Source organism: Poromitra crassiceps, assembly GCF_964638095.1.
Source record: "Poromitra crassiceps genome assembly, chromosome: 3".
Taxonomy (NCBI): Eukaryota; Metazoa; Chordata; class Actinopteri; order Beryciformes; family Melamphaidae; genus Poromitra; species Poromitra crassiceps.
In genome coordinates, this window is record NC_139625.1 from 78087125 (window position 1) to 78111525 (window position 24401).

Below are 24401 nucleotides of genomic sequence, written 5' to 3' on the forward strand. Positions count from 1 at the left end.
CTTTCTTAAAGATTAAAAAAAAAAAAAAAAACGGCTAGTCGACTAGTCGACTACCTTTATGGACGACTAGTCGACTAGTAAAATTCACTAGTCGTGAATGCCCTAATCTGAGCAGACGTCTTGTGTTCTGCTCTAGAACCCCCAAACCTGTAGTTTAGAGCCGCAGCACCGTCCTTTAGTGAGTCAGCCCATTGAGATATATCGGCGGTTTGACCCCACTCGCGCGCCAGCCGTTTAATATTTTGTGGGCGTTCCCACACATTTTTATTGATTTGCACTGTAAAGACAATACATGCCAAGTGTATTTCACCTGGAGGGGAAATTAATAAAATACAATACATATCAGTGCTTGGAGAGGTAAGAAACCCTGGAAGGGCTTATCGAGAAGCACATTGACTGTCTCTATTATACCCGGAAAACAGACACGGGCAGACATGCCGTGTATTTCTGACTTTGTTTTGTTTATTTCTGACTTCGTTTAAATAAATTTATAAAAGTGGATTATGATGGACAAGGCTGCTCATGTTGCCATGTACTTCTAGGTGCATATAGATGGAAACTATTCATGTTATATTTTGATCATTTGACTTTAAGACCTGGAAACAATCACATCCACTTCCAAGACTTTCCCCAGAATTTTCCAGACCTTTGCCTAATAATGTTCCACGAATTATCAGTGAATTTTCCCAAGCTTTCCACAAGCTTTCCCCAGACTTGCCAATAATTTTCCCAATCATTTCCCAGAACTTTCCCAGACTTGCCCAATAATTTTCAGATAATTTCACCAGACTTTCTTCAGTCTTCCCAGACTCGCTCAATATTTTTCAGACTTTCCTCAGACTTTTTGTAGACTTGCCGAAGTATTTTCTGAGAATTTCACCAAACCTTTCCAAGACTTGCCCAAGAAATGTCTCAAGAATTTTCAGATAATTTTCTCAGCATTTTCCCAAACTTTCCTCAGACTTTTCCCCAACTTGCTCAAGAATTTCCCAAAACTTTCCCCAGACTATTCCCAGACTTTCCAAGAATTTCCCCAGAATTTTCCAAACTTTCCTCAGGTTTTTCCCAGAATTGCCCCAGAATTTCTGCAAACTTTCCCCAGACCTTCCGGACCTGGTTTGGTACCTTGTCGTCGGGCCAGCCGCCCCTCTTCCTGCCACGCCTCCTCTTGCCCCAGCACAGGTAGTCGAGCTCAGTGGCCGGGGAGGAAAAGCCCAGCAGGTTGTCCAGCTCCTGATTGCCTAGGAGACGGGAGGAGGGCATCTCCACCTCCAGCCGGTAGGAGAGGTTCCTCAGGGTGCACACGCTGTTCTCCACGATCTGAGGGAGGAGAACATTGTCATGCAACCTGGAGTTCAATAAAGGTTTGTTTCAAATTATACAATCATTCAAAATAACAGAAATTAAATTAATCATTAAACAATTATTAATAATTGATTGCATTTATGTAGCACTTTTCCTAACCCTAACCCTAACCCTACTACTGATGTGCAGCACCCACCCGGTTTGCACCAGAACACTCACGGCGGAGAGTTGAGGACTGAAAGAGCCAATTACATATTAATGTCGAGCTGAACCCAAAAATGACTTTTATAACCCTTTTCTTTTAGTTCAAATACCTGGGTATGCAGTGCACCTATTTAATAATGTATGCCAAAAAAATCACAAAAATCTAATTTCTTTAGTTTTTCACACTTTTTCACATCAAAAGTTCATTTTTCAAGATTTCATTGATAACAGTAATTTACAGTTTGCTGACGTCACCTAGTACTATCAAATTGTTACCCCATTTCAACCAATCATTTCACGACATGCAGCTGTCAATCAAATCTTCATTTCAGGATAATTTTCTCTTCCAAATGAAGGGGAAAATGGCGCCTAGTGCCTGTCATCTGGCAGAGTTTCTAGCCCATAAACTAACTAATAACTTGAGCAATTATGCAAACTAAATCAAACGGTAATGTGTAAGAATGCAAAGAAATGTAACTGGCTCGTTAAAACACGCATTCCAGGAATATTATTTACATTTATAACGATAATGGCGCGCGCCTCCTAGCCTGACAGTCTCCCTGGCTGTCAGGGGTCGTCTCTCGGAGATTCCAGGCGGGCAGGTAGCACCCATGCATTGGATTGTCCGCTCGCTCCGCACGAAGCCGGTGGCTGCCTGGTACTCCGCGGATCCCACTCGCGTAGCACGACAACACGTTGAATCCCACCCGATTTGGGGGTGGAACATGCCAGGATTGGCCGATGCCAAAGCCAGTCGACAGAATTGTCAAATCAAATCATCGACACCGTATATGGTCCGCCTCTCAATTTGTTTTCAGTCTGAAACGGACTCAGATGCACGTGACGAACGGGTTCACCTCGACTTTAAGGGATGATTAGGTGGCCATGATGGAAGGAAGGCCTGTGTGGGAATTTAGCAAGGGCTGGGGGATGGGTTTACCCAGGCTAGGTTACACCCCCCAAGGGCACCAGGGTTACACCCCCCAGGGCACTGGGGTTACACCCCCCAAGGGCACTGGGGTTACACCCCCCAAGGGCACTGGGGTTACACCCCCCAAGGGCACTGGGGTTACACCCCCCAGGGCACTGGGGTTACACCCCCCAAGGGCACTGGGGTTACACCCCCCAAGGGCACTGGGGTTACACCCCCCAGGGCACTGGGGTTACACCCCCCAAGGGCACTGGGGTTACACCCCCCAAGGGCACTGGGGTTACACCCCCCAAGGGCACTGGGGTTACACCCCCCAGGGCACTGGGGTTACACCCCCCAAGGGCACTGGGGTTACACCCCCCAAGGGCACTGGGGTTACACCCCCCAGGGCACTGGGGTTACACCCCCCAAGGGCACTGGGGTTACACCCCCCAAGGGCACTGGGGTTACACCCCCCAAGGGCACTGGGGTTACACCCCCCAGGGCACTGGGGTTACACCCCCCAGGGCACTGGGGTTACACCCCCCAGGGCACTGGGGTTACACCCCCCAAGGGCACTGGGGTTACACCCCCCAAGGGCACTGGGGTTACACCCCCTAGTAGTGGACCGGGGTTACACCCCTACTTTTGCGAAGAGTGCAGATTGGATCTTTATTGACCACAGAGAGTCAGGACCTTGGTTTGACGTCTCATCTGAAGGACGGTGCTCACTCACAGGACAGAGTCTCTGTCTCTGCCCTGGAGCATTGGAGAGATTATTCATGAGACCAGAGAGAAGAGCACCTCCTACTGGTCTTCCAACACCACTTCCAGCACCAGTCTCCCATCCAAGGACTGCCACAGTCAGACATGGTCTTCTCCAACAAGCCAGCAATGTAACGCTACTAAATTCTATGTTATTGTTATTGGTAGTGTTAGTAGTACTATTAGTAGTAATAACACTAGTAGTAGCAGTAGTAGTACTAGTGTATGTGCAATGTGCAATATGTGTAATAGTGGTTGTGTAAGTGCTGCTTTGTTTAGACGTTTGTTTTCTATTATTACTACTATGGAGGCAGTTATGTGCAGCATTAAGTCCAAGACTAATTTCCCCACTGGGACAATAAAGTATATTGTATTGTATTGTATTGTATTGTATTGTATTGTATTGTATTGTATTGTATTGTATTGTATTGTATAGTAGGAGTAGTAGTAGTAGTAGTAATAGTAGTATTTACAAAAATACAAACTCAATTCACCTTGTTTAACTTGGCAAATAAATCTAGTCACTGTGCAGTGCAGTGTGTGTGTGTGTGTGTGTGTGTGTGTGTGTGTGTGTGTGTGTGTGTGTCTGTGTATGCGTCTACCTTGCTGTCATAGTCTGCAGTGTTAACGCAGGCTTTGAGGACGTAGAGCAGCGAGTCGACCAGACCCTCACACACACGCAGCTGACTGCGAGCTTCCTCCCCCGCTGAGCTCAGGTTCCTAAACCCACACACACACACACACACAAACACGCACGCACACACATGCACACACACACACACACACACACACACACACACACACACACACACACATACACACAGATACATGCAGGCACACGCACACAACGCACACATGCACACACAGGCATAACAGGCAGACAGGTTTGCAAGTAATTAAAAATTCTGGGTTACTTTTATCACAGACACACTTATGCACAAGAAACGTACATTTGCACAAACATACACACACATTCTGTCTCTCTCTGTCTCACATGCACACATTTGTGATGGCACAAACATATTCAGGCACACTCACTCACTCAGTACACACACACACACACACACACACACACACACACACACACACACACACATATTCTCTCGCTGTCTTTTACAACACGCACACACACACACACATTGAAAAACATAGTCATGCTCAAATAGAAACACATTTTTCACACACCTACAGTACAAACACCACACATGCGTGCGCACACATGCATGCGCGACGGACACACACGCGCGCACACGCACAGAGATGCACAGAGCCACATTAATTCAGATTGTGCTGCAGTGTGTGGACTCCCCCACACGGTGGCTTGAAACCTGCCCAGATACAGTCAAGGAGGAGCTGATTGTCCAATAGGAAGCTTGAGTCGGCGCTCAGACGAGAGAGGACTGCACAACGCCACAGAACTCCCACAATGCATTTCTATACCATCAATCTGCCTCAGACCTTCAGAGTGGAGAGAAAGCCTACAGGCTTCTTTATGAGAGGAGAGAGCAGTTTGACGAGAGAGTCATTTAAAGAGGCCCTGCTGTAGAAAGTCTAATTATTCTTTACATAATATATATATATATGATCCAATATGTTGTTGTTGTTGTTGTTGTTGTTGTTGTTGTTGTTGAAATTTGATTAAGTTTGAAAGTTATTGCATTAAAAAAAAAAACATCTTATCCTTCACACTTGGTCCCTTTCAGCCCTCCAAGTGAACTCAAGTGGACCAAAAAGTGGACCAATAGAAAACGGACTCAGTTCTTTTTGTGTCCACATTGGCTGGGTTTCCCAAAAGCTTCTTAGCGCTAAGAAGCTAATTTAACCCTTCTTAAGGCCCCCTTAAGAAGCAAACGCGTTTCCCAATTGCTTCTTTACGAAGGCATGCGTTTCCCAAAAGCTTCTTAGCGCTAAGAAGCTTCTTTGACACTTCTTAAGGCTCCCGTAAGAAGCCAACGAAGCCAACGCGTTTCCCGATTGCTTCTTAGCCTAAAATTATCTTCCGTTAAGAAGGCTGTGTTTCTCAAAAGCTTCTTACCGCTAAGATGATCTTTCGTTAAGAAGGTTTTGTAAGAAGGGTCTGGGGCATTCTTAACACCTTCTTAATGACGAAACAATGGCAGATCCAGCCGCGTCAGGCAAAAAGAGATACTTGTGTCCACTGTTCCTCTTGTGTTTTTCCCTTTTTCCTTTCTTTCATGCACCCTTTAGTGTTTCAAATTGGGGAACACTTGAAAATCTCCCCTGTATGTATGGTTACTTGTGTTTTAAATGTGTTATCGTAGGCTATATTCCTCTAATCAGAATGGATTCCTTTTATAATAAGAATGTTGTGGATTTATATAGCACCTTTCACAGAACCCAAGGTCGCTTAAATTCTGTAGTGTTTCTCGCAATTTTGTTGCATGCTGTGTATATAAAGCAATTTGAACTGCAGTCCATGTCTGAAATAAATAATGTTTAATAGAAGAAGTTCTTGTTTAACATGACCACGATTAGGTTATTCTACAACAGTGTTTCTCAACCACTGGGTCGTGGCCCACTGGTGGGCTCAGAGTGCCATCTAGTGGGCCGCAGAGGACCTCTCACATCGAGATGTGAAGCTTCTTTGTGATGTGAAGCTTCTTTGTTGGGAAACTCAGCCATTGGCTGAGTTTCCCAACAAAGAAGCTTCTTAAGGAGTTAAGAAGGCTCCAAAGAAGTGTTTCCCAAACGAAAAAAAGAAAAGAAAAAGAAGGCTCTTAAGAAGCATCTTAACTGGAGCTGTCCACGATCTCGATGTGAGAGGTCCTCTGCGGCCCATTAGATGGCACTCTGAGCCCACCAGTGGGCCACGACCCAGTGGTTGAGAAACACTGTTGTAGAATAACCTAATCATGGCCCCCTTAAACTTTATTAAACATTATTTATTTCAGACATGGACTGCAGTTCAAATTGCTTTATATACACAGCATACAACAAAACAGAGAAACACTACAGAATTTAAGCGACCTTGGGTTCTGTGAAAGGTGCTATATAAATCCACAACATTATAAAAGGAATCCATTCTGATTAGAGGAATATAGCCTACGGTAAAATATTTAAAACACAAGTAACCATACATAGAGGGGAGATTTTCAAGTGTTCCCCAATTTTAAACACTAAAGGGTGCATGAAAGAAAGGAAAAAGGGAAAAACACAAGAGGAACAGTGGACACAAGTATCTCCTTTTGCCTGACGCGGCTGGATCTGCCAGTGTTTTGTCATTAAGAAGGTGTTAAGAATGCCCCAGACCCTTCTTACAAAACCTTCTTAACGAAAGATCATCTTAGCGCTAAGAAGCTTTTGGGAAACGCAGCCTTCTTAACAGAAGATAATTGGAAGATAATTTTAGGCTAAGAATCAATCGGAAAACACGTTGGCTTCGTTGGCTTCTTACGGGAGCCTTAAGAAGGGTCAAAGAAGCTTCTTAGCGCTAAGAAGCTTTTGGGAAATGCATGCCTTCGTAAAGAAGCAATTGGGAAACGCGTTTGCTTCTTAAGGGGGCCTTAGAGTTAAATTAGCTTCTTAGCGCAAATAAGCTTTTGGGAAACCCAGCCATTGTCAGTTCAGTTGAAAGAGGACTCGGTTCTCTTTCTGCTCCACTCTGATGAGGCCTCATTCCTCTTTCTGTTCACACTATACGTAGTTCCACCTCCCCAGGAGGGCTGAGTTCAGTTCACTTCAGAGGGGTCTGAGGTCTTCACATAATGCACAAAAAATGCTGACTAAGGCCATGTTTAGACTACAACGATCTCTGCATAAAACGACAAACTGTGGTTGCATTCTGGCCTTTGATTCCATGTTTATACACAGTTTGTGATAATAACGATTCATGTGCAGATGGAACCTGATGGAACGCAAAAAACTCTGAGCAGCGTCAAGTGAGCCAGAAAAAAACACTTCTTGTTAAAACCTTCATAAATGGCAATTAAATAAAGTGATAGCCTTATTGATGCACGTTGCAATGTTTTTTGTGTGTGAGCCGAAATACACAGAACACAGACAATTAAAAGTCAATTTGAACCCGTATTGAGTCGACTGTTCTTTTTTTTTTTAATTTACCCAGTAATAAATTATTGCTTTTGTTTTGAAGGTAAAGAAACCTAACTTCCTGTATTCTGTCTATTTCTATCGGATATTTAGTTAGTTTTATAGGACTAAACTGATACAGGATAGAGTGACACAGAAGTCACGAATAGTGATAAACTGTTGCAGATTGGTAGCATTATTACAGAATAAAAACCCAGTAAAGCCCAATAAAAAAGCCCTGTTTTCTTTGCAGCAGTTGGAACTTGAGGGAATCTATGCATCATCTGGCCGTGAGTTGAGGGTCTTCAATAATTTAAAGTGGGAGTGATTCATTAATATGCGTGAAGTTAATAGCGGGCACTTAATGCAGATTAGGCCTATGTCTTTTAGCAACCCGTTATCAGACTGTTTTGGCTCATTTCCACCACATATAACAGCACAGTACAGCTCTACTCGATCTGGTCTTACTCGGCTCTACTTGATATAGACTCTGTTTCCATAGCAAGTTTACTCGCCTCCGCCCACACCTGGTCGTCATAGCGACCGCATATCTGCCCTCCGCCCATAGCCGAAGTAGGCTATAACGTATAACGTTAACATTAAATCCATACACAGAACTTTTAAACTGATTATGAAATACTGGTGCCTCTAAATGACCTACAGTGTACATGGGCAAATGTGACAATCGGCTAGGAGAATGGATATCACTTTGTTACTCAAACTCACATGCATGCACTGCGCGGGGGACAGGAGAGGCGCTACGGGGAGAGCCCCAGCGGCAACTCACCAGGCAAGACCGTGGCTTCGCTAAACCCCCGCCCCGCCTTTTTCTCTCTCAAAACAATTGAAAACCACCGTCATGTTAAAGCTGAGCAAGGAGATCGATTTTATTTCACCAGAGCCGAAGGCAGCAACACAAAAGAAATAACTTCTGGAAATAACAGAAGAGAAGGTAAGTCCCACTGAACTGGTATCCAGCATTGACAGTAGATGCCTACAGTAAACATGATTCTGCCTGACCAATCAGTCGTCTGCAGTGTTTTCACGTCACTGTATGGTACCGGGTCCACAGCGCTGGAACCTCAACAAAGCAGGGACCAAAAGCAACACTCAACCCCGACTCAACCCGGGCTGTCCACGTTTTTGATCGGTGGAATGAGACAAAAAAGCGAGACGAGCTGTGCGGGGCCGCGTTGATACCAGCGGTGGAAATGGGCCATTTGTTGAATGACAATGCGATTGTGCCATAGGCTGTATGATGGCTAGTTGAATTCTCCTATTGTCTTTCATTGTCTTCCATGGCAAAGTGGGGCTGTGTCGTCACCTGAATTGCGTTTTGCCACTTCACACAGCGACAGTAAAGCTTAATTTATAGTTATTAGAAAGTGTCACTCAGCACATGATAGTGTTGCATTTATAATTCAGTGAACTTTCACCTCGGTTCAACGGTCACTTGACACCCGAACGCTATGAATTCAGACAGCCAAGAGAAGAGAGGGAATGGAATGCACAGTGAAACCACCTCGGAGGCAAGATGTAACGTACTTGGCTGCAGCCGCATATAAACGACACACAACCACAACTTACCTCCTCTCTCTCTGGGAAATTGGTCACGATGTTCTTTGTGATTTTCACAAAGTCATACATCAAGGAGAGGCTGATCAAAATAGCGGGGACACGTTCATTCATTTCAATCGAGCGAAAACCAAAACAAGGAAGTCAAGCGCGTGCCGTCTATACAGCCAATCAGACTTGCGCGATACTATGACGTAGTCAGCGACACTAGACATTTCACCAGGTAGCAGACACTGCTCGCCGACACTTGAAAGTGTCGACTCAAGTCCTCATTTCTGTCGGCGACCGTTTCAAAAGTGTCGGCAGACAAAGCATAAATTGGGCTTTAGTCCTAACTCCTCCTGATTGGCTCCCCTCAATAAAAAGAATGACTGAAATCCGTCCAATCAGACGCCAGTTTCTAGCGTTTGAACTGGAACACAGTACACAGTGAAACCCCCCTCTCTCTCTTCGCTTTGTGTGACTGCATTGGGTCTTTGGGTTTTAACGTTGAGCACGTTGAACGATTTCCTCTCGTCGCCAAGTTGCCAAAAGCAGCTTTAACTTAACACCTTGATTGCCAGCGACGAGTGTACTCGTCAAACACAATCCAGCTGTTAACTGCCAGCGACGAGTGTACTCGTCAAAAAAATCGATTTTTTTTTTTTGACGGTAGGTTGTGCATCTAAGCCTTTTACATCTCTTATATAGGTATTGGACGTGTACAACGTGTACAACCCATTCCACCGACCCACTAAGTGGCGACAAGGAAGGAGGAAGGCAAGCAAAAAGCAGTGTGACTGAAGCCATTCTCATGAAGGTGGATTGGCGAAGGCGCTTTCATTTTCGCGCTGATTGCTGGCGATACGGGATTGCAAATTTACATAATACATTACAGGTGGAACACACTTTGAAACACGCAGCATAAATATGACCAGAATCGCAAAAGCTTCTCTCAACCAAAACTCCAAGAAGCAAGCGAGTCCATGCCGACTTCCTCAAACAGCAGCCGTGCAGATCGACAGGCACAGGACAGCAGCAAAAGCACTGAGACTGTGACGGCCGCTGCAGGCAAGAAGAGGGAGGAGTTGAAGCAACTCTGCCTCTCGCTCTCTCCCTCTCTCTCTCTCTCTCTCTCTCTCTCGCTCTCTCTCTCTCCCTCCCTCCCTCTCTCTCTCTCTCTCTCTCCCTCTCCCCCTCTCACTAGGATTAAACCTAGTGCGTCTCCCTCCCGAGAGGGAGGGAGAGAGAGAGAGAGGGAGGGAGAGCGAGAGGGAGGGAGAGAGAGAGAGAGAGAGAGAGAGAGAGGGAGGGAGAGCGAGGGGGAGAGAGAGAGAGAGAGAGAGAGAGCGAGAGGGGGAGGGAGAGAGAGAGAGAGAGAGAGCCAAAAATGAATGGTTAAAGTGACAGTTCTATCGAATTTCACAAAAAGCTGTTTATCTCTGAATATTCTTTCTGACGCTAAAACCATGCTGTATTCAACTGCTAATGCTTACATAACTACTAACTCTACAAACTAACTCTTTTAGACAGAGAAAGTACACATTCTATTAGTACTTTTGAGATATTGTATGTTCACAAACTCCAAGCAGAAAATAATTCTCGGCTCCTGTAAAATGAGCCACAATCCTCAAAAAATGGCTTGGCAGAAGCTACCTACAGCAAGAAAAAAACGGCTGGCAGTCAATGTGTTAAGCACATTTTTTTGCAAAACCTTATGACATCATGATCATTATTCTCAGCCTTCATATGTTTGAAAACAAAATCTGAATATGGGACAAAGGAGGAAAAATAATACCCAAAGTACTGGACAAGACGCATACTCCATGCATGCACAACATTCTAGTGCTTCTCATTGATGGATTATACGACCATATTTCTGTGGTTTTTCAAAATCATTAAGACTGTAAAAGTAGCACAAAACACTAATAAATCCAAAAGTTATTCTTGCATTTCAAAAGGGAATTCGATTTAATGAGCTAAGTCAACAGGCTTAGGAGGCGAGGACGGTACTTTGTTCAATCTATTTTCATTATGAAATGAGAATGGATTTATTGTGCTTGAGTGCTTCCTGGGTTGGTCTTGACTCAAAAAGGTATGAGAAAAGACGGCTTGTGACCAAAAGATCACAAGTTCAACTCCACGGACCGCCGTGTGAAATCTGGAGGGGTAAAGTGAATTATTAACGCTCTCCTCTGCAGCCACTGGATGAATCTGAAGAAGTGAGTGAGTATACATGTTCAGGAAACCCTTGGGTTAAATTAAGATAAATAAATAAAGTATATATATATATATAAGTATATAGTCCAGGCTGTTATGATATGTCCAGGCTGTTATGATATGCAAATCTCCTGAGTCAGATAGGATCCGCTCCAAAATGTAATGGGTTCTTCCTTGGCCCATGCTGCACCCTTCTACCAAGTTTCATGGAAATCGTCAGTTTTTCTGTAATCCTGCTAATGGGCAGACAGACAGACAGACAGACAGACAGACAGACAGACAGACAGACAGACAGACAGACAGAGAGACAGAGAGACAAGACAGACAGACAGACAGACAGAGAGACAAGACAGACAGACAGACAGACAGACAGACAGACAGACAGACAGACAGACAGACAGACAGACAGACAGACAAGACAGACAGACAAGACAGACAGACAAGACAGACAGACAGACAAGACAGACAGACAGACAGACAGACAAGACAGACAGACAAGACAGACAGACAAGACAGACAGACAGACAGACAGACAGACAGACAAGGCAGACAGACAAGACAGACAGACAGACAAGACAGACAGACAAGACAGACAGACAGACAGACAGACAGACAGACAGACAAGACAGACAGACAGACAGACAGACAGACAGACAGACAAGACAGACAGACAGACAAGGCAGACAGACAAGACAGACAGACAGACAGACAGACAGACAGACAAGACAGACAGACAAGACAGACAGACAAGACAGACAGACAGACAGACAGACAGACAGACAGACAGACAGACAAGACAGACAGACAGACAGACAGACAAGACAGACAGACAAGACAGACAGATAGACAGACAGACAGACAGACAGACAGACAGACAGACAGACAAGACAGACAAGACAGACAGACAGACAGACAAGACAGACAGACAAGACAGACAGACAGACAGACAGACAGAGAGACAGAGAGACAAGACAGACAGACAGACAGACAAGACAGACAGACAAGACAGACAGACAGACAGACAAGGCAGACAGACAGACAAAGACAAGACAGACAGACGGCACCGAAAACATAACCTCTTTGGCAGAGGTAACAAAACTCGTGTCAGCTAACTCGTGGAGGGTGCGTTTGTTTCGTGCCTCACCTCAGGCTAGGGCTGCTCGATTATGGCAAATATGATCAGAATTATTTTTGACTGATTTTGATTGAACATGATTACTCATTGACTTTGACAACACCATCTTTTTAATACTGGATTTCTTTTAAAATTCTAATATAATTGAACTGAAAAAGAAAGAAATGGTAAAAAAAAAAAAAAAAAAAAAATGTAGGAACTAAAATAAATATTATATAAAAAGAATTATATTATTATTATTAAATTAAAAAAAAATCTCAATTCCAGGAGAGGCCTGCTGCTTATCAATGTCATGACAGCAACAAATAAGCACTGTGTCTGTGCGCATTGGAAGCACTCTGGACACGATTTCCAAAGCCTTCTGACCTGAAGACAATGCTTCCTGTCGACACGCGGCCTTAGTACTATCCAATAGCATTGTGAGGCTGAACAACAGAACCTCATTGACGATGTAAATGTGGTATGAAAAAACATTTACAGATTTCATTGTTGTTGTTTTTAGATAGCTAAAAGTGATGTCATTTTGCACCCGGAGGTTTTCCAGGTTGCACAGGGCAGGCCTACCTGAGGCAGCCGGTGGTGTTTCGCAGCAGCAGGGAGGAGTGGAACTTGAGCGTGTGTTGTTGGCGGTGCGGCACGCTGCTCCAGCCCGAGTGGGGGATGACCACTGTGTTGGTGAGTGTGCTCAGAGCGTCGCGGATGATGGTCATCTTCACCGCGTCGCATGACGACAGGTTCCACAGCACGCCTGCAGGGGGCAGGAGAGAGTCACCCAGGGCTAGTACTGTGCAGTTTGGAGAACATTCATCCACTGGATCTGAAGATTTTGAACGATGTTTAATATGGTGTATGTTGATCATGCTGTAGGCCAGGGGTGTCACACAGACTGCCCGGGGGCCAGAACCGGCCCGCCAGAGGGTCCGGCCCAAAGGATGACTTTGCAGTGTGAAAGTTTGAAGTGAGGAAATTGCACCGAGGATCCAATATGATGGACTTGTGAAGAGGTACGAGGTTTCAGCAGCAAGTTAAATATTAAGTACACTGCTGTAGAACTATTCATGTTTTCTGTATTCATCACTAAATGGTAAACTATTTTCATTACCCATAAGCAAGCATCCATATTTTTCTTCATTATATCTGCTTTTTGTAATTTGTATCCCCCCCCCCCCCTTTTTTTTCAATTGACAATGTTTTTGTCTGTACTGTATATTCAAGAACAATTGCTCTAGTATCGGAATAATATCGGTATCGGCAGATATCCAAATTCAGGTATCGGAATCGGATTGGAACTGTGGAGTGGATCGGTGCATCGATCCCTACCTTGAAAATAGAGAATTGCACAGTAATCCGTCAATTGTAATGCAGAGTTACAGACTGTAGATTTGATGATTTGTTTGATAGGCCTGCAGTATGGTAGCTGAGATAACGCTATGTGAGAAAGTGCTCTTAAAATGTAACGTTACCTGTCATTCTTTACACTAAAAGAAACGAGAAAGCTGTTGTTATTTATAGGTTAATATTGATTTTCTTTGTCTGGCCCGCTTGAGACCAAATTGGGTCGCATGTGGCCCGTGAACTCAAATGAGTTTGACACCTGCTGCAGGCAGACATTTCCTCCCCCTAAAGAAGGCCAAGGCATGTCCCCAACTACTGTAGTCTGCCTCTGATTGAAGGCATGTCCCCAACTACTGTAGTCTGCCTCTGATTGAAGGCATGTCCTCAACTACTGTAGTCTGCCTCTGATTGAAGGCATGTCCCCAACTACTGTAGTCTGCCTCTGATTGAAGGCATGTCCCCAACTACTGTAGTCTGCCTCTGATTGAGTTGGGTATCAGCATGAGGAGTTTGAGTTTAGCCATGAGGCATGATAATTGGTTAGGTTTAGGCATGAGGGTTAGGGTGATTGGTTGGGGTTAGATCGTTATATATACAGTAAGTATCATTATATCGACCAATATTTCAGCATAGATGTGCATGGCTTATGTTCATCAAGGGCTCTTTAAATAACTTATAAACTTATTAACTCATACAAAAAGCATTTGCACTTAAACATGAGAAATGTGGCACTTTGTAGTGAACCTCAGGTCTATTTTTATATATTTCTTAAAGGAAAAACAATATAGCCTATTGTTTTCAATTTAAATGTCTGGAAGAGCTCAGAAATAAAATGAGCAAATCATATTTTAGTTGCTTTTTGTGAGTTGATATGAATGTAACCGATTGTGTTAAATGGGCATATGCTATTTTTTCGATCGATTGCAGGCCCCTGAATTGAATCGAATCAAAATGGTATCGTGGCAGACTTTGTGATATCAGCAAATATTGTATCGTTGTCCAAACAATCGGTATAGTATCATATTGTGATTAAACTTGTGATTCCCACCCATAGTCAGAATGTCTATGACATCATCGGTGTCTGTCTTTTTTCTCCGCACCAGATTCAGTCGTGACCGCTGAAAGTGTTTTGGCACATTTTGGAGGCGATCGAAGCGAAGGTGCGTCTTGCACCTCAAGACAAACCAATCCAATTATAGTAGTGAGATTGTCAGATTTGGTCCGATGTGGATTAAACTAGGGGTCCTTGATGTGAAAAAGGTTGAGAGTCACTGAACTAAACCAGCCCTGTAAGCAGGTAGCGGACCTACCGGTCACCAGCTCTCGCACTTGGTTATCGGTGGTTTTCCGGAGGAGGCGCAGCAGAGCGGGCACCCCTCCACAGTTCCTCAGAGCCACCTTGTTGTCATCGGTGGCCTTGCCATACACCAGGTTCCTTAGGGCACCGCACGCGCTCTTCTGCACCTCGCTCACCTTGTGGTCCAGCAGGTCCACCAGGTGCTGGATCCCTCCCAGGTGACACACCTGCACACAGAGGGTCAATCAAGTCAAGTCAATTTATTTGTATAGCCCTAATTCACAAGCATGTATCAGAGGGCTTTACAGAGAAAATGTCTAGCTAAGTTAAGTTACATTTTGGAGCAGATCCGATCCGGCTCACAAAATGTGCATATCAGAGCAGACTGGACTATTGGCCTTGATGGAGGTCTGCGCTCTCCGAGTGCACTTCTAACAAAAGTATGACTGGAAATCCCGAGAAGTAAAGCGATTATTATTTGCCACAATTCTGTTTCCTTTAAAGGGGTAAAATGTCTATCTATTTGACTGGTTTTGATTCTTTTAATGTATAGTAATGAATTTTGATTGTTCTTTTACATGAACCTTATCTGGTGGGGGCAGTGTTCTCCAATTGTCTGGGAGCCGAGACTATGCGAAAAGTAACATCTTTGAAAATAACAATAGGCCTATACAGTATTGATTCGAGAAAAATTCCCAAATGAATTTCAGGCATCAATAAAACCTGTCAAGTCTTCTCTAAATAAATGAATCCGTCTCAGGAGAAAGCAGACGTTTTGCCCCTGTGTTCAAAAGGGGCCATATTGTATCATTATCGATATTTCGTTACAATTCATATTCATATCGTCAAAAAATCATATTGTGATAATGGCAATACTCTAACTTGTTGATGTAATGACGTCACACCATTACACTGCGTAATAGTGTGACGTACACACAGCAACAAGCATGGCTGAAAGCGGCTCCAATTCCAAAAAGGGGAGTGGCTTCAGTAGAGTGGAAGTGGTTTGAGCATTTGCAACCCACAGTCATATTAAGGCATATTTGAATATTTGAAGACAATTGTTTGTACTGATATCTATATAATAAAGTTGATGTGTGTCTGTGTGTGTGTATCTATGTATGTATGTATGTATGTATGTATGTATGTATGTATGTATGTATGTATGTATGTATCTTTAATGCATGCCCACGGCCACACCCCAGGTCAGATTGGGCTGAAAATGTGCATGGCGGTGGGTTATGATCAGTTTTGGGGGTAACGTGTTACAATGTAACATGTTAGCGTACTCAGATTCGTTTTTTGAGGTAACGAGCAACGTAAGGCGTTAGTTTTGCATTTCAAGTAATCCCGTTATTAGTTATTTTTTCAAATAAGTAATCCGTTATCTTTGTCAAATAAAACTGCAAAAAAAAAGCAGCCCAATACAGCTTATTTGTACTCAGAACAAGCGACCCCAAATGCTTTGAGCGATGGAAAGTTCAACACCACAGACTACCTGATACAAGGTCGCTGTATGTCACAGTCACACACAAACAACCCGACGGCAAGAGAGAGGGGACAAATCCACTCCAACAAGAAACCGGTGAGCCACAAGAAAACACACCAAGTGGCGGTCAATCGCGCAGAACAACACAGCGGGAGGAATCGCAAAGGGGTTTTCATTTTTGGTAACACAAAAGTACTCTAAGAGTACTCTAGCGAGTTACTTTTCCCAGAATTGGTAACACAGGAAAGTCCTGGAAACCATCTGGACACCACCATCATTTTCCGGCAAAGCAAAAGGCGCAATTGTATTGTTTTGTGCCCTGGGCAACCCCAGGGTGCATTGCTAGTATAAAACTATAACACTTATTTTGTTGCAATTGTAGGTTCTTTAATAATAACATATTTTTCAGTATTGTGTCATATTGTCAAGAATATCATTATTGCAGAAATACCCTGAAACATGGTGATATTATTTTAGGGCCATATCGCCCACCTTTAGTATTCATACCACAGCACAGCTTCAGTCAAAGCATTTGTGGGTGGCGGTGGTACATTTGGCTGAATCAGCAGGAATGCCTCCACAGTGCACTCCAGGCTGATTAAACGATCATAACCAAACAAACCAAACGCAGCGAGCACTCAGAGCACAGTTATTTACTGCTCCAGCACATTTGGCAGAACATTTCTTTCTAACTTTTGCTGGAGCAGATGGTGTTCTGGCTCTGCAGCTCTGGAGTTTGGCACAAGTCTCAAAAGTACATTTCCAAGCCCTCTGAGCTGAGGAAGCATTAGCGTATACGGTAAACTTCACAGGCCCTATGTTCGCAAAAGCGGTAATGTAGCCTTTGCATTCGTTTAACGCCGTGCGCAATGCAAATTGGGGGCGTGCACAAGCACATGCCTGTTATAATTGTACTGGACATAGGTGTGCCACATGCCAAACCAGCCGTTTCGGCACAAAAATGTGGGATAGATGGCATTATCCTATCGTCAGCAGCGCACAATTAGTTTGCACTAAGAGCTTTTAAAAGCACCTCCTACGCGCTAAATACCCCGCTGCGCTTGAGCGCACCATTATTCTGCTGCTAAAATTGGGTATTAGCAGATAATTCAGTGAGGCAATCAACTATAACTCACTGAGAAACTTTTATCACATCGCAAAGAGGGGAATGAATTGAGAAAACTTGTTGGACAATGGACATAGGGTATTCACCTTCACCTATCTCATAACCCGGAGGGTTGTTGGCACCACAGAAGATCTGTCAATAAGCTCTCTCCATATTTCTCTGTCCTCGGCACGAGTGAGTCCACTCTATTACGCATGGAGAGAATTACAGCATATTGCATGCCTCGCGCACACACAGCGATTGCGAGACGGGAATCTGATTGGTTTGTTTGATGTAATGCCCAGGCATTGCCTGGCCACACCTGTGAATAATTCTGGGACTTGAGACCACCCAAATCCCATTTGCGCTGGCATTTTGGGGGCGCAGATGATTTGGCACGGCTCTAATTTGCGCCTGCGGCACGTGCCGTGAACGTTTCCGCATCGCCGGCCAAGAATTGCATTCCCACCATATTTCTGGGTTGTTTTAACTTAGAAAACAGGGAGGCCACGTCTACCCAGACAATTATATCACTTTTAAACAGTTACATTTCTGTATAAATTACAATATGCTCCTGTGAGGTGGGGATGCGTTTAGCTGCTGCCGGGTGGGGGTGCAAAACACGGCATAACACCTGGACACTTGCGCAAGGCGGTCTGCTATCATTACGGCACGCAAACAGGTGCGCAAGCGCAAATAGGGGATATCGCCTGTACCAAGATAGGGCCCTAAGACTGGAGATACAGGTCATAGTGTCGAGGAAAAAACACTCGCCTACCACCGTGGAGACCCGGGTTCAGTTCAAGTCTCACGAGACTTGGATCAAACAAGCTAAATAATATCTCTCTATAGTAATGCCATGATGGAATAATCTGATGCTTTCAGTGGTAACAACAGGCTCGTTTACTGCAGTAGTGGCATGTGGGCAAAGTGGCTGCCAACTGAAGCGATCTTGGTGAATACTGCACTAATTTCAAAGATTTCTGTTCACATTACTTAGTTACACCTAAAAAAATGAAAATAGGGTCAGGTTGAAAAAGACAGAAATTCTGAAGCCTTACCTCTACTTTGACTCTGTTGTCTCCATAGCACAGGTGCTGCAGGTAGGCGGCCGCGTTGGCCTGGACGGAGGGGAAGTGATGCTGCAACATGTGGATGACCTCCGGCAACTCAGGGTCACGCCACGCAAACTCCCTGCAAGAGAGGAAGGGAGGGAGGGAGGGAGGAGGGGAGGGAGGGAGGAGGGGAGGGGGGAGAGGAGGGGAGGGAGAGGAGGGGAGGGAGGGAGAGAGGAGGGGAGGGAGGGAGGGAGGGGGGGAGGAGGGGAGGGGGGGAGAGGAGGGGAGGGAGAGAGGAGGGGAGGGAGGGAGGGAGGAGGGGAGGGGGGGAGAGGAGGGGAGGGAGGGAGGGAGGGAGGAGGGGAGGGAGGGAGAGGAGGGGAGGGAGGGAGAGAGGAGGGGAGGGGGGGGGGGGAGGAGGGGAGGGAGGGAGAGGAGGGGAGGGGAGGGGAGGGAGGGGGGGAGGGAGAGAAATCACTCAAAAGGGTTTGTCCATCACATCGTTACATCAGAAGACGCTGTTGATTCATCTCACACTGTTGTGTACCTTTGGTTACTAACATAGACTGTTACTGTATACGTGATGTCACCTATTAACTTGTGGACTCCCATTTTGACCGTCACCATCTTGAGTTTAGATAAAAATAGGCGCACTCTGGAGCCCTGGTGTGAAAACTGCCAGACCTCAGTGGCACACACTCAGGGAGGTTGATTAACCCTGGATTCTGTGCTTAATTTTGAACAGATTTCTGTCATTCAAATGTCTCTGTAATCCACAAATTCTGCTTTGTAATTCCTTGTGTCAATTATGCTTTTATCATCAGTCCATCAAAGGTTATGTTTTGAAATGTAAGTGCACCACATTCGCTTTGTGCAGAGAGAGAGAGAGAGAGAGAGAGAGAGAGAGAGAGAGAGAGAGAGAGAGAGAGAGAGAGCGTAATGCTGAACAGACAACACAGAATTAGTTTAGATAAACAGACAATTTAATAAGATAATGTCAGGTTTAATCTGGGCTCGGATTAGCCTAGTAAAAAGCATCCGATTATGTGATCTCACATCCTGTTTCGCAGTACGTATCAGACTGGACTCCAATCCGTCCACAGTGATTTCAGTGGGTGGGAGTACTGTACTCCTTCAGCCAATCAGCATCGCCAAATCCAGTCCAAATCCACTCTTGTTTGTTGTTATTGAGTCTATTTCTTTAATAACTGGACTTATGGCTGTGTTTACTCTACTAACATTAACTTTACCGCTCGTTCGGGAGCTGCCAATCTGTGTTGCCCGGCGGCATCCCTGATTGATCAGTTACGTTGTCAACTACGAGGCAGGTCCCTGATTGGCCCATGCAATTTGTAATTTCTGGAAAAACGCCAGACTGATCCGTACATTTGGCAGAACAAAATACGGTTGCGGTTTGCTTTACCAGGCTAGGAGGCTCGGGCCCATAAATGCAGCGAATGGGCTGGGCCGGGCCAGGCTCGGATAGGGTTGGGCTTGTTTCCCCCCCCCCCCTGATCTAATGCTGCATTCATGTGGTGTAGGAGTAATCGGAAACAACAAGTCGGAACAACAAGTCGGAGACTCTCCAAAAAATGTAGTACACGACTTGACAATTTGATGTCATATGGTGGACATGGTGGACAAAAGTAGATGAACATTGTGATAGACCTAAGGTCTCCATTGGTACCAAACAGCTCATGCTAGTGAGATGTTTGTCTCCCCTTTACAGACATATACAATTTTTATATAGGCAAAAAACAATCTGAAATTTGACATCTGAAATCTAAGGAAACATGTGGGTTGTGAGGCTAGACCAGTTGAGAACCGGTGTGTACCTGGGGTCTTTGTGGATGCTCTCGATGGAGGGTGAGCGAGTGGCCACGCGCTCCACCAGTCCAGAGTGTCGGGGGTAGACAGGCTCGCTGGCCAGCCCCTGCTGGGAGAGGCCTTGCTGGGAGAGCCTGTAGGAGTCTGCGTACAGCGCGGCGGAGCTCAGCCCATAGCTGCTTCTTTGGTACGGCAGCGTGCCGCAATGGCTTGTGGTGCGCTGGAGGGTCCCCATGCCTGAGGAGAGGAGAGAGAACCTGGAAAGTCAGGAATGGCTTTAAAAATATGCTTTGAAAGAGAAGCCAGGGCAAGAAAACAACATCAAGACGACGATTCAAGCTGCAGACAAACAATTTACATGAGTGTCGAAAAGCAAAATACATCCAAAACTAAGGCTGAATAACAAACAAAGAAAATCGAATTGTGATTATTTGACAGAATATTGCCATTGAACTGTGATTCATGTCGTTAAGTTTTTCTTGACATACATTGTCAGTGTTTTGTGCTTGTGTTAAAAAAAATGGATGTGTGTGCAGATTTACTGAGTTAGAGTCTGATGAAAGGGTTTGGTTCATGGACCAAAGATTACCTGCTTCTGTGAAACTACGTTTTCACAAATCAAGTTTGGACCAACATTCTCTGAAGAAATTAACTGCAAACTATTTGGAAATTGTAGTTCACTGGGCATCTCGCGCGCTACGCGGGCTCGATGCCCAGGCTCGCCCGCTGTGTGGGCTCGCTGGCGGGGCCGCCGCGCCCGCCCTGCAGCTCGCATGTGCAGCTCGGCTGTTGCGCGGCCTCGCCCGCCCTGCAGCTCGACCACTGTGCGGGCCCACTTGCTCCCACCTGCTCTTATGACATCACTGATGATGTCACAAACTGATGATGTCACAACTTCACATCACTGATGACGTCACAATGCACAATTGCTCAAGTGACTCACTGATGACATCACTTCCCGGACAAAATTGAAACAGAGAACAATGCCCACATGCTCCCTTTATGTTTGTTCCAGCCTGATATAGAGCTCAACAGTCATGTGACGTTTCTTGCCCCAGAAGTGAATTCCTCATTCATTTTCTCCATAGACATTTCGAAAAATCCTTTTCCAAAAAATAAAAGTGATTTTTTTTTACAATCTTTTTTTCCTGTATTTATTTTTTGTTTTTGCTGAAAGGTAGGGCAGGAGCTTTGAGGTTTGAGTGACACATTGAGGGCGAATGGTGTTACGAGAATTACGCACAAAATTGTTTGAATGATTTTTCCATTGGTTACATTTTGTAAAACCCACACAGAGATGTGATTCATGTCAAAAAATAAAAATGTGAAGAAAATTGACATTCGAGGTCCCCGCCCCAACAGCGACGATATCAGACAGGGTTAAACTTCCTATCAACCTGCCTACATCCACTCTGCCCTCAACCCTGTCTGCTCAGATAAATAGATCAGATCTTTCTGCCACCTGCAGATGCAGTCTTTCTGGTAAACGCCTCTTCCATCCGATTGATGGACAGATATCAGACAAGGTTAAACCTCATATATCATCTTGCCTATATCCACTCTTCCCTCTAAGGTCTTAAAACTTCCCTGTGATGGTTGAACCATCATGTATTGTAAGGTATTGTAAGTAGTGGCCTAAAGCCCGATGTCCACCAGATGCGGTACGGCTCTGTGCCAGAACAGACCCTCGCCCATGGTAATAGAAGATGGGCAACACATGCAGTATGGAAAACATACACACCTGTTCTATTTTTGCGGGATCCGCATGTGTCTGACAAGATGACATGGGTGTGACATGTGTCTGACAAGATGACATGGGTGTGACATGTGTCTGACAAGATGACATGGGTGTGACATGTGTCTGACAAGATGACATGGGTGTGGGTCTGTTCAGGCAGCTGCACGGAGCTGCACCGCAGCTGGTGCTCATAGGCCCTTGTGACAAGAAGGTCGTCGGGTCAAATCCCCCGGACTAGCAAGATAAATCTGGGTGGCGATTCAGCTATATTCAGAATCACAACAGACCATATTTCACTCGGACCAAAAATAAAGTGTTTTTTTGTTTGTTTATGTTTCCTCCATGCCAATGTGGAGCTATTATAATTTATGCTATATTTTCATACAAAAATAAGTACGTCCGTTTCAAACGATCACTGCCCACATACTTATACGTTCATACTGTACCACGTTGGTATCATGTTAAGCAATACATCCACTAGCGGGCAGTAGACAGTCAAATGTGTGAGTGTGTGTGTGTGGTACTGCTCCGTTTCATCCGTATCCATAAGCTTTCAGAAAACGTGCACAAGTATGTATGCATGAAATGAACGCAGAGTACGGACAGAAGGCTCTGCATACATACGCGTACATACGCTGATCATAATTGAGACTTTAAGCTAGAGACATCTGAGCACAAACCGAAATCCCATGCTCATATCTTGCCCATTACGGACACACGTGAAGGGACTGCACCACTTAAAAAAGAAGGTATGGTAGCGTTTGATCCCCAGCCCTACCTGTGCTGTTCCTGTAGTCGTGGGAGGGGCTGTGGTACAGCGGGCTGTGGAACGAGCGCTCGTCGAACACGGGCGTCATGTGGCAGTCTGGGGACAAGGCCGCCCTCAGCTCGGGGTCCAGCTGACCCGCCTGGCCCGCATACGAGCTGTGAAGACCTGGAGATCACAAACACACCATCAGACCTGGAGACCACAAACACACCTTCAGACCTGCAGACCACAAACACACCTTCAGACCTGTAGCCTGTACTACGAAGCTAGTTTAATGCCTCATCCGAGTAAGTTTGAGTTTAAACCTGGTTTAGCCGTACTACAAAGCAAGTTAACTTTCAATCACCATGGCAACTGACGCTGCAAAGCTAACCTGGTCGCGACCAGGTTAGCTTCAGAGGATAAGATCAAAATCCATGACAGACCCATATAATCGGCTCTCTGGAGTCACTCACCGTTCATATAAGATCGCCATATGAAAAATAGATTGCAGTCAACTGAGAATATAACAAGAAAAACATTTGTGGCTCTGTAGGCTACATAATTAAATTAAGCCTATACCACTTTATGTCTTAACAGCTCAACTATGCGTGGAGAAATATGATCACTATTAATCACCGCAGCGCATATCATAGGCTAAACGGAGCCTCAAATGGAGTGAGGGTGATATTCTCCTACATGCCAGAAAAGCCTATACATATAATATAGATGGGATAAATATGGGATAGCCCCAATACTAAATATGCAGGCTTCTTGCATGTTTCAGCTGGAACTGTGTCCTGTAGGCTGTATGCCAATATATGAGCAAAAATAGGCTAGTTTTTATCAATGAAAAGTATGCCCGCATCGTCTCAATTCAGTCCAGCAGTTTTCTCTTTTATATTAGGATATCATTATTATAGCCTATATATGAATTATTCGATCAGTGCAACCACACACACATAATGAGTGATAGAGATCATTATTCATTGAGCATGCTTTCTAAATCTATGGTCTAAATAGGCTTACAGATTGTGGAAATTTATAGACTGAGATTACACATTTAATGTACATTTACACTCGCACAAAGCTGTAGGAGACAGAAATCGCTGATCAAAGTAAATCAAATGACTGATGTGAATACAAGCGGCAGCTTTAGACAGTCCTTCCCCCAACTATATCCAACGCGGATTTTCATTCTGCCATAGGTTACATTAAATATCCGCTAAAATCTCTGATCCCACTGTGGCTGCGCTTTTTCATTCAATGAGGAAATGGGTGTGGAAATGGGTGTGGGCGTGGATCAACTCAGCTGTTCATAATGTGATTGGCTAGCGCACCTCTTTCGCGTGGACGCGCGCCTGTGCACGAGCGAAAAACGTGCGCGTGCACAGGCAGATCCCAGGTCCACTTACCTAGTAAAAAACCAGCGTCGTAGTATCAGTTAACTAGATAGCTTTGATCCTGTTCAGTCAAACCAGATCAAAGGGACTTATCGCGGATCTGTTAAACTAGTTTCGTAGTACAGGGCTCTGGAGATCACAAACACACCTTCAGACCTGGAGACCACAAACACACCTAACCTCCTCCTCTACCTCACACCAGCAGTATTGTTAGTTCTAGTTTTTCTCCACATTAAAACCAAAATGAAACCAAAAATAAAT

The 24401-nt window shown here is 44.8% G+C and overlaps 1 protein-coding gene across 1 annotated transcript in view; it reads right to left on the reverse strand.

Moving 5' to 3' along the window:
• LOC310773284 (plakophilin-4-like) overlaps nucleotides 1-24401 on the reverse strand; it is a gene marked incomplete at both ends in the record, with an annotated part of 65490 nt that overhangs the window by 10963 nt on the left and 30126 nt on the right. The window contains 7 exons of the mRNA XM_083633165.1: nucleotides 1126-1320; nucleotides 3787-3904; nucleotides 12705-12888; nucleotides 14786-14999; nucleotides 18428-18560; nucleotides 20260-20488; nucleotides 22768-22923. Of these exons, the coding sequence (XP_083489291.1) occupies nucleotides 1126-1320; nucleotides 3787-3904; nucleotides 12705-12888; nucleotides 14786-14999; nucleotides 18428-18560; nucleotides 20260-20488; nucleotides 22768-22923 (1229 nt within the window). The remainder of the gene's footprint in view (nucleotides 1-1125; nucleotides 1321-3786; nucleotides 3905-12704; nucleotides 12889-14785; nucleotides 15000-18427; nucleotides 18561-20259; nucleotides 20489-22767; nucleotides 22924-24401) is intronic.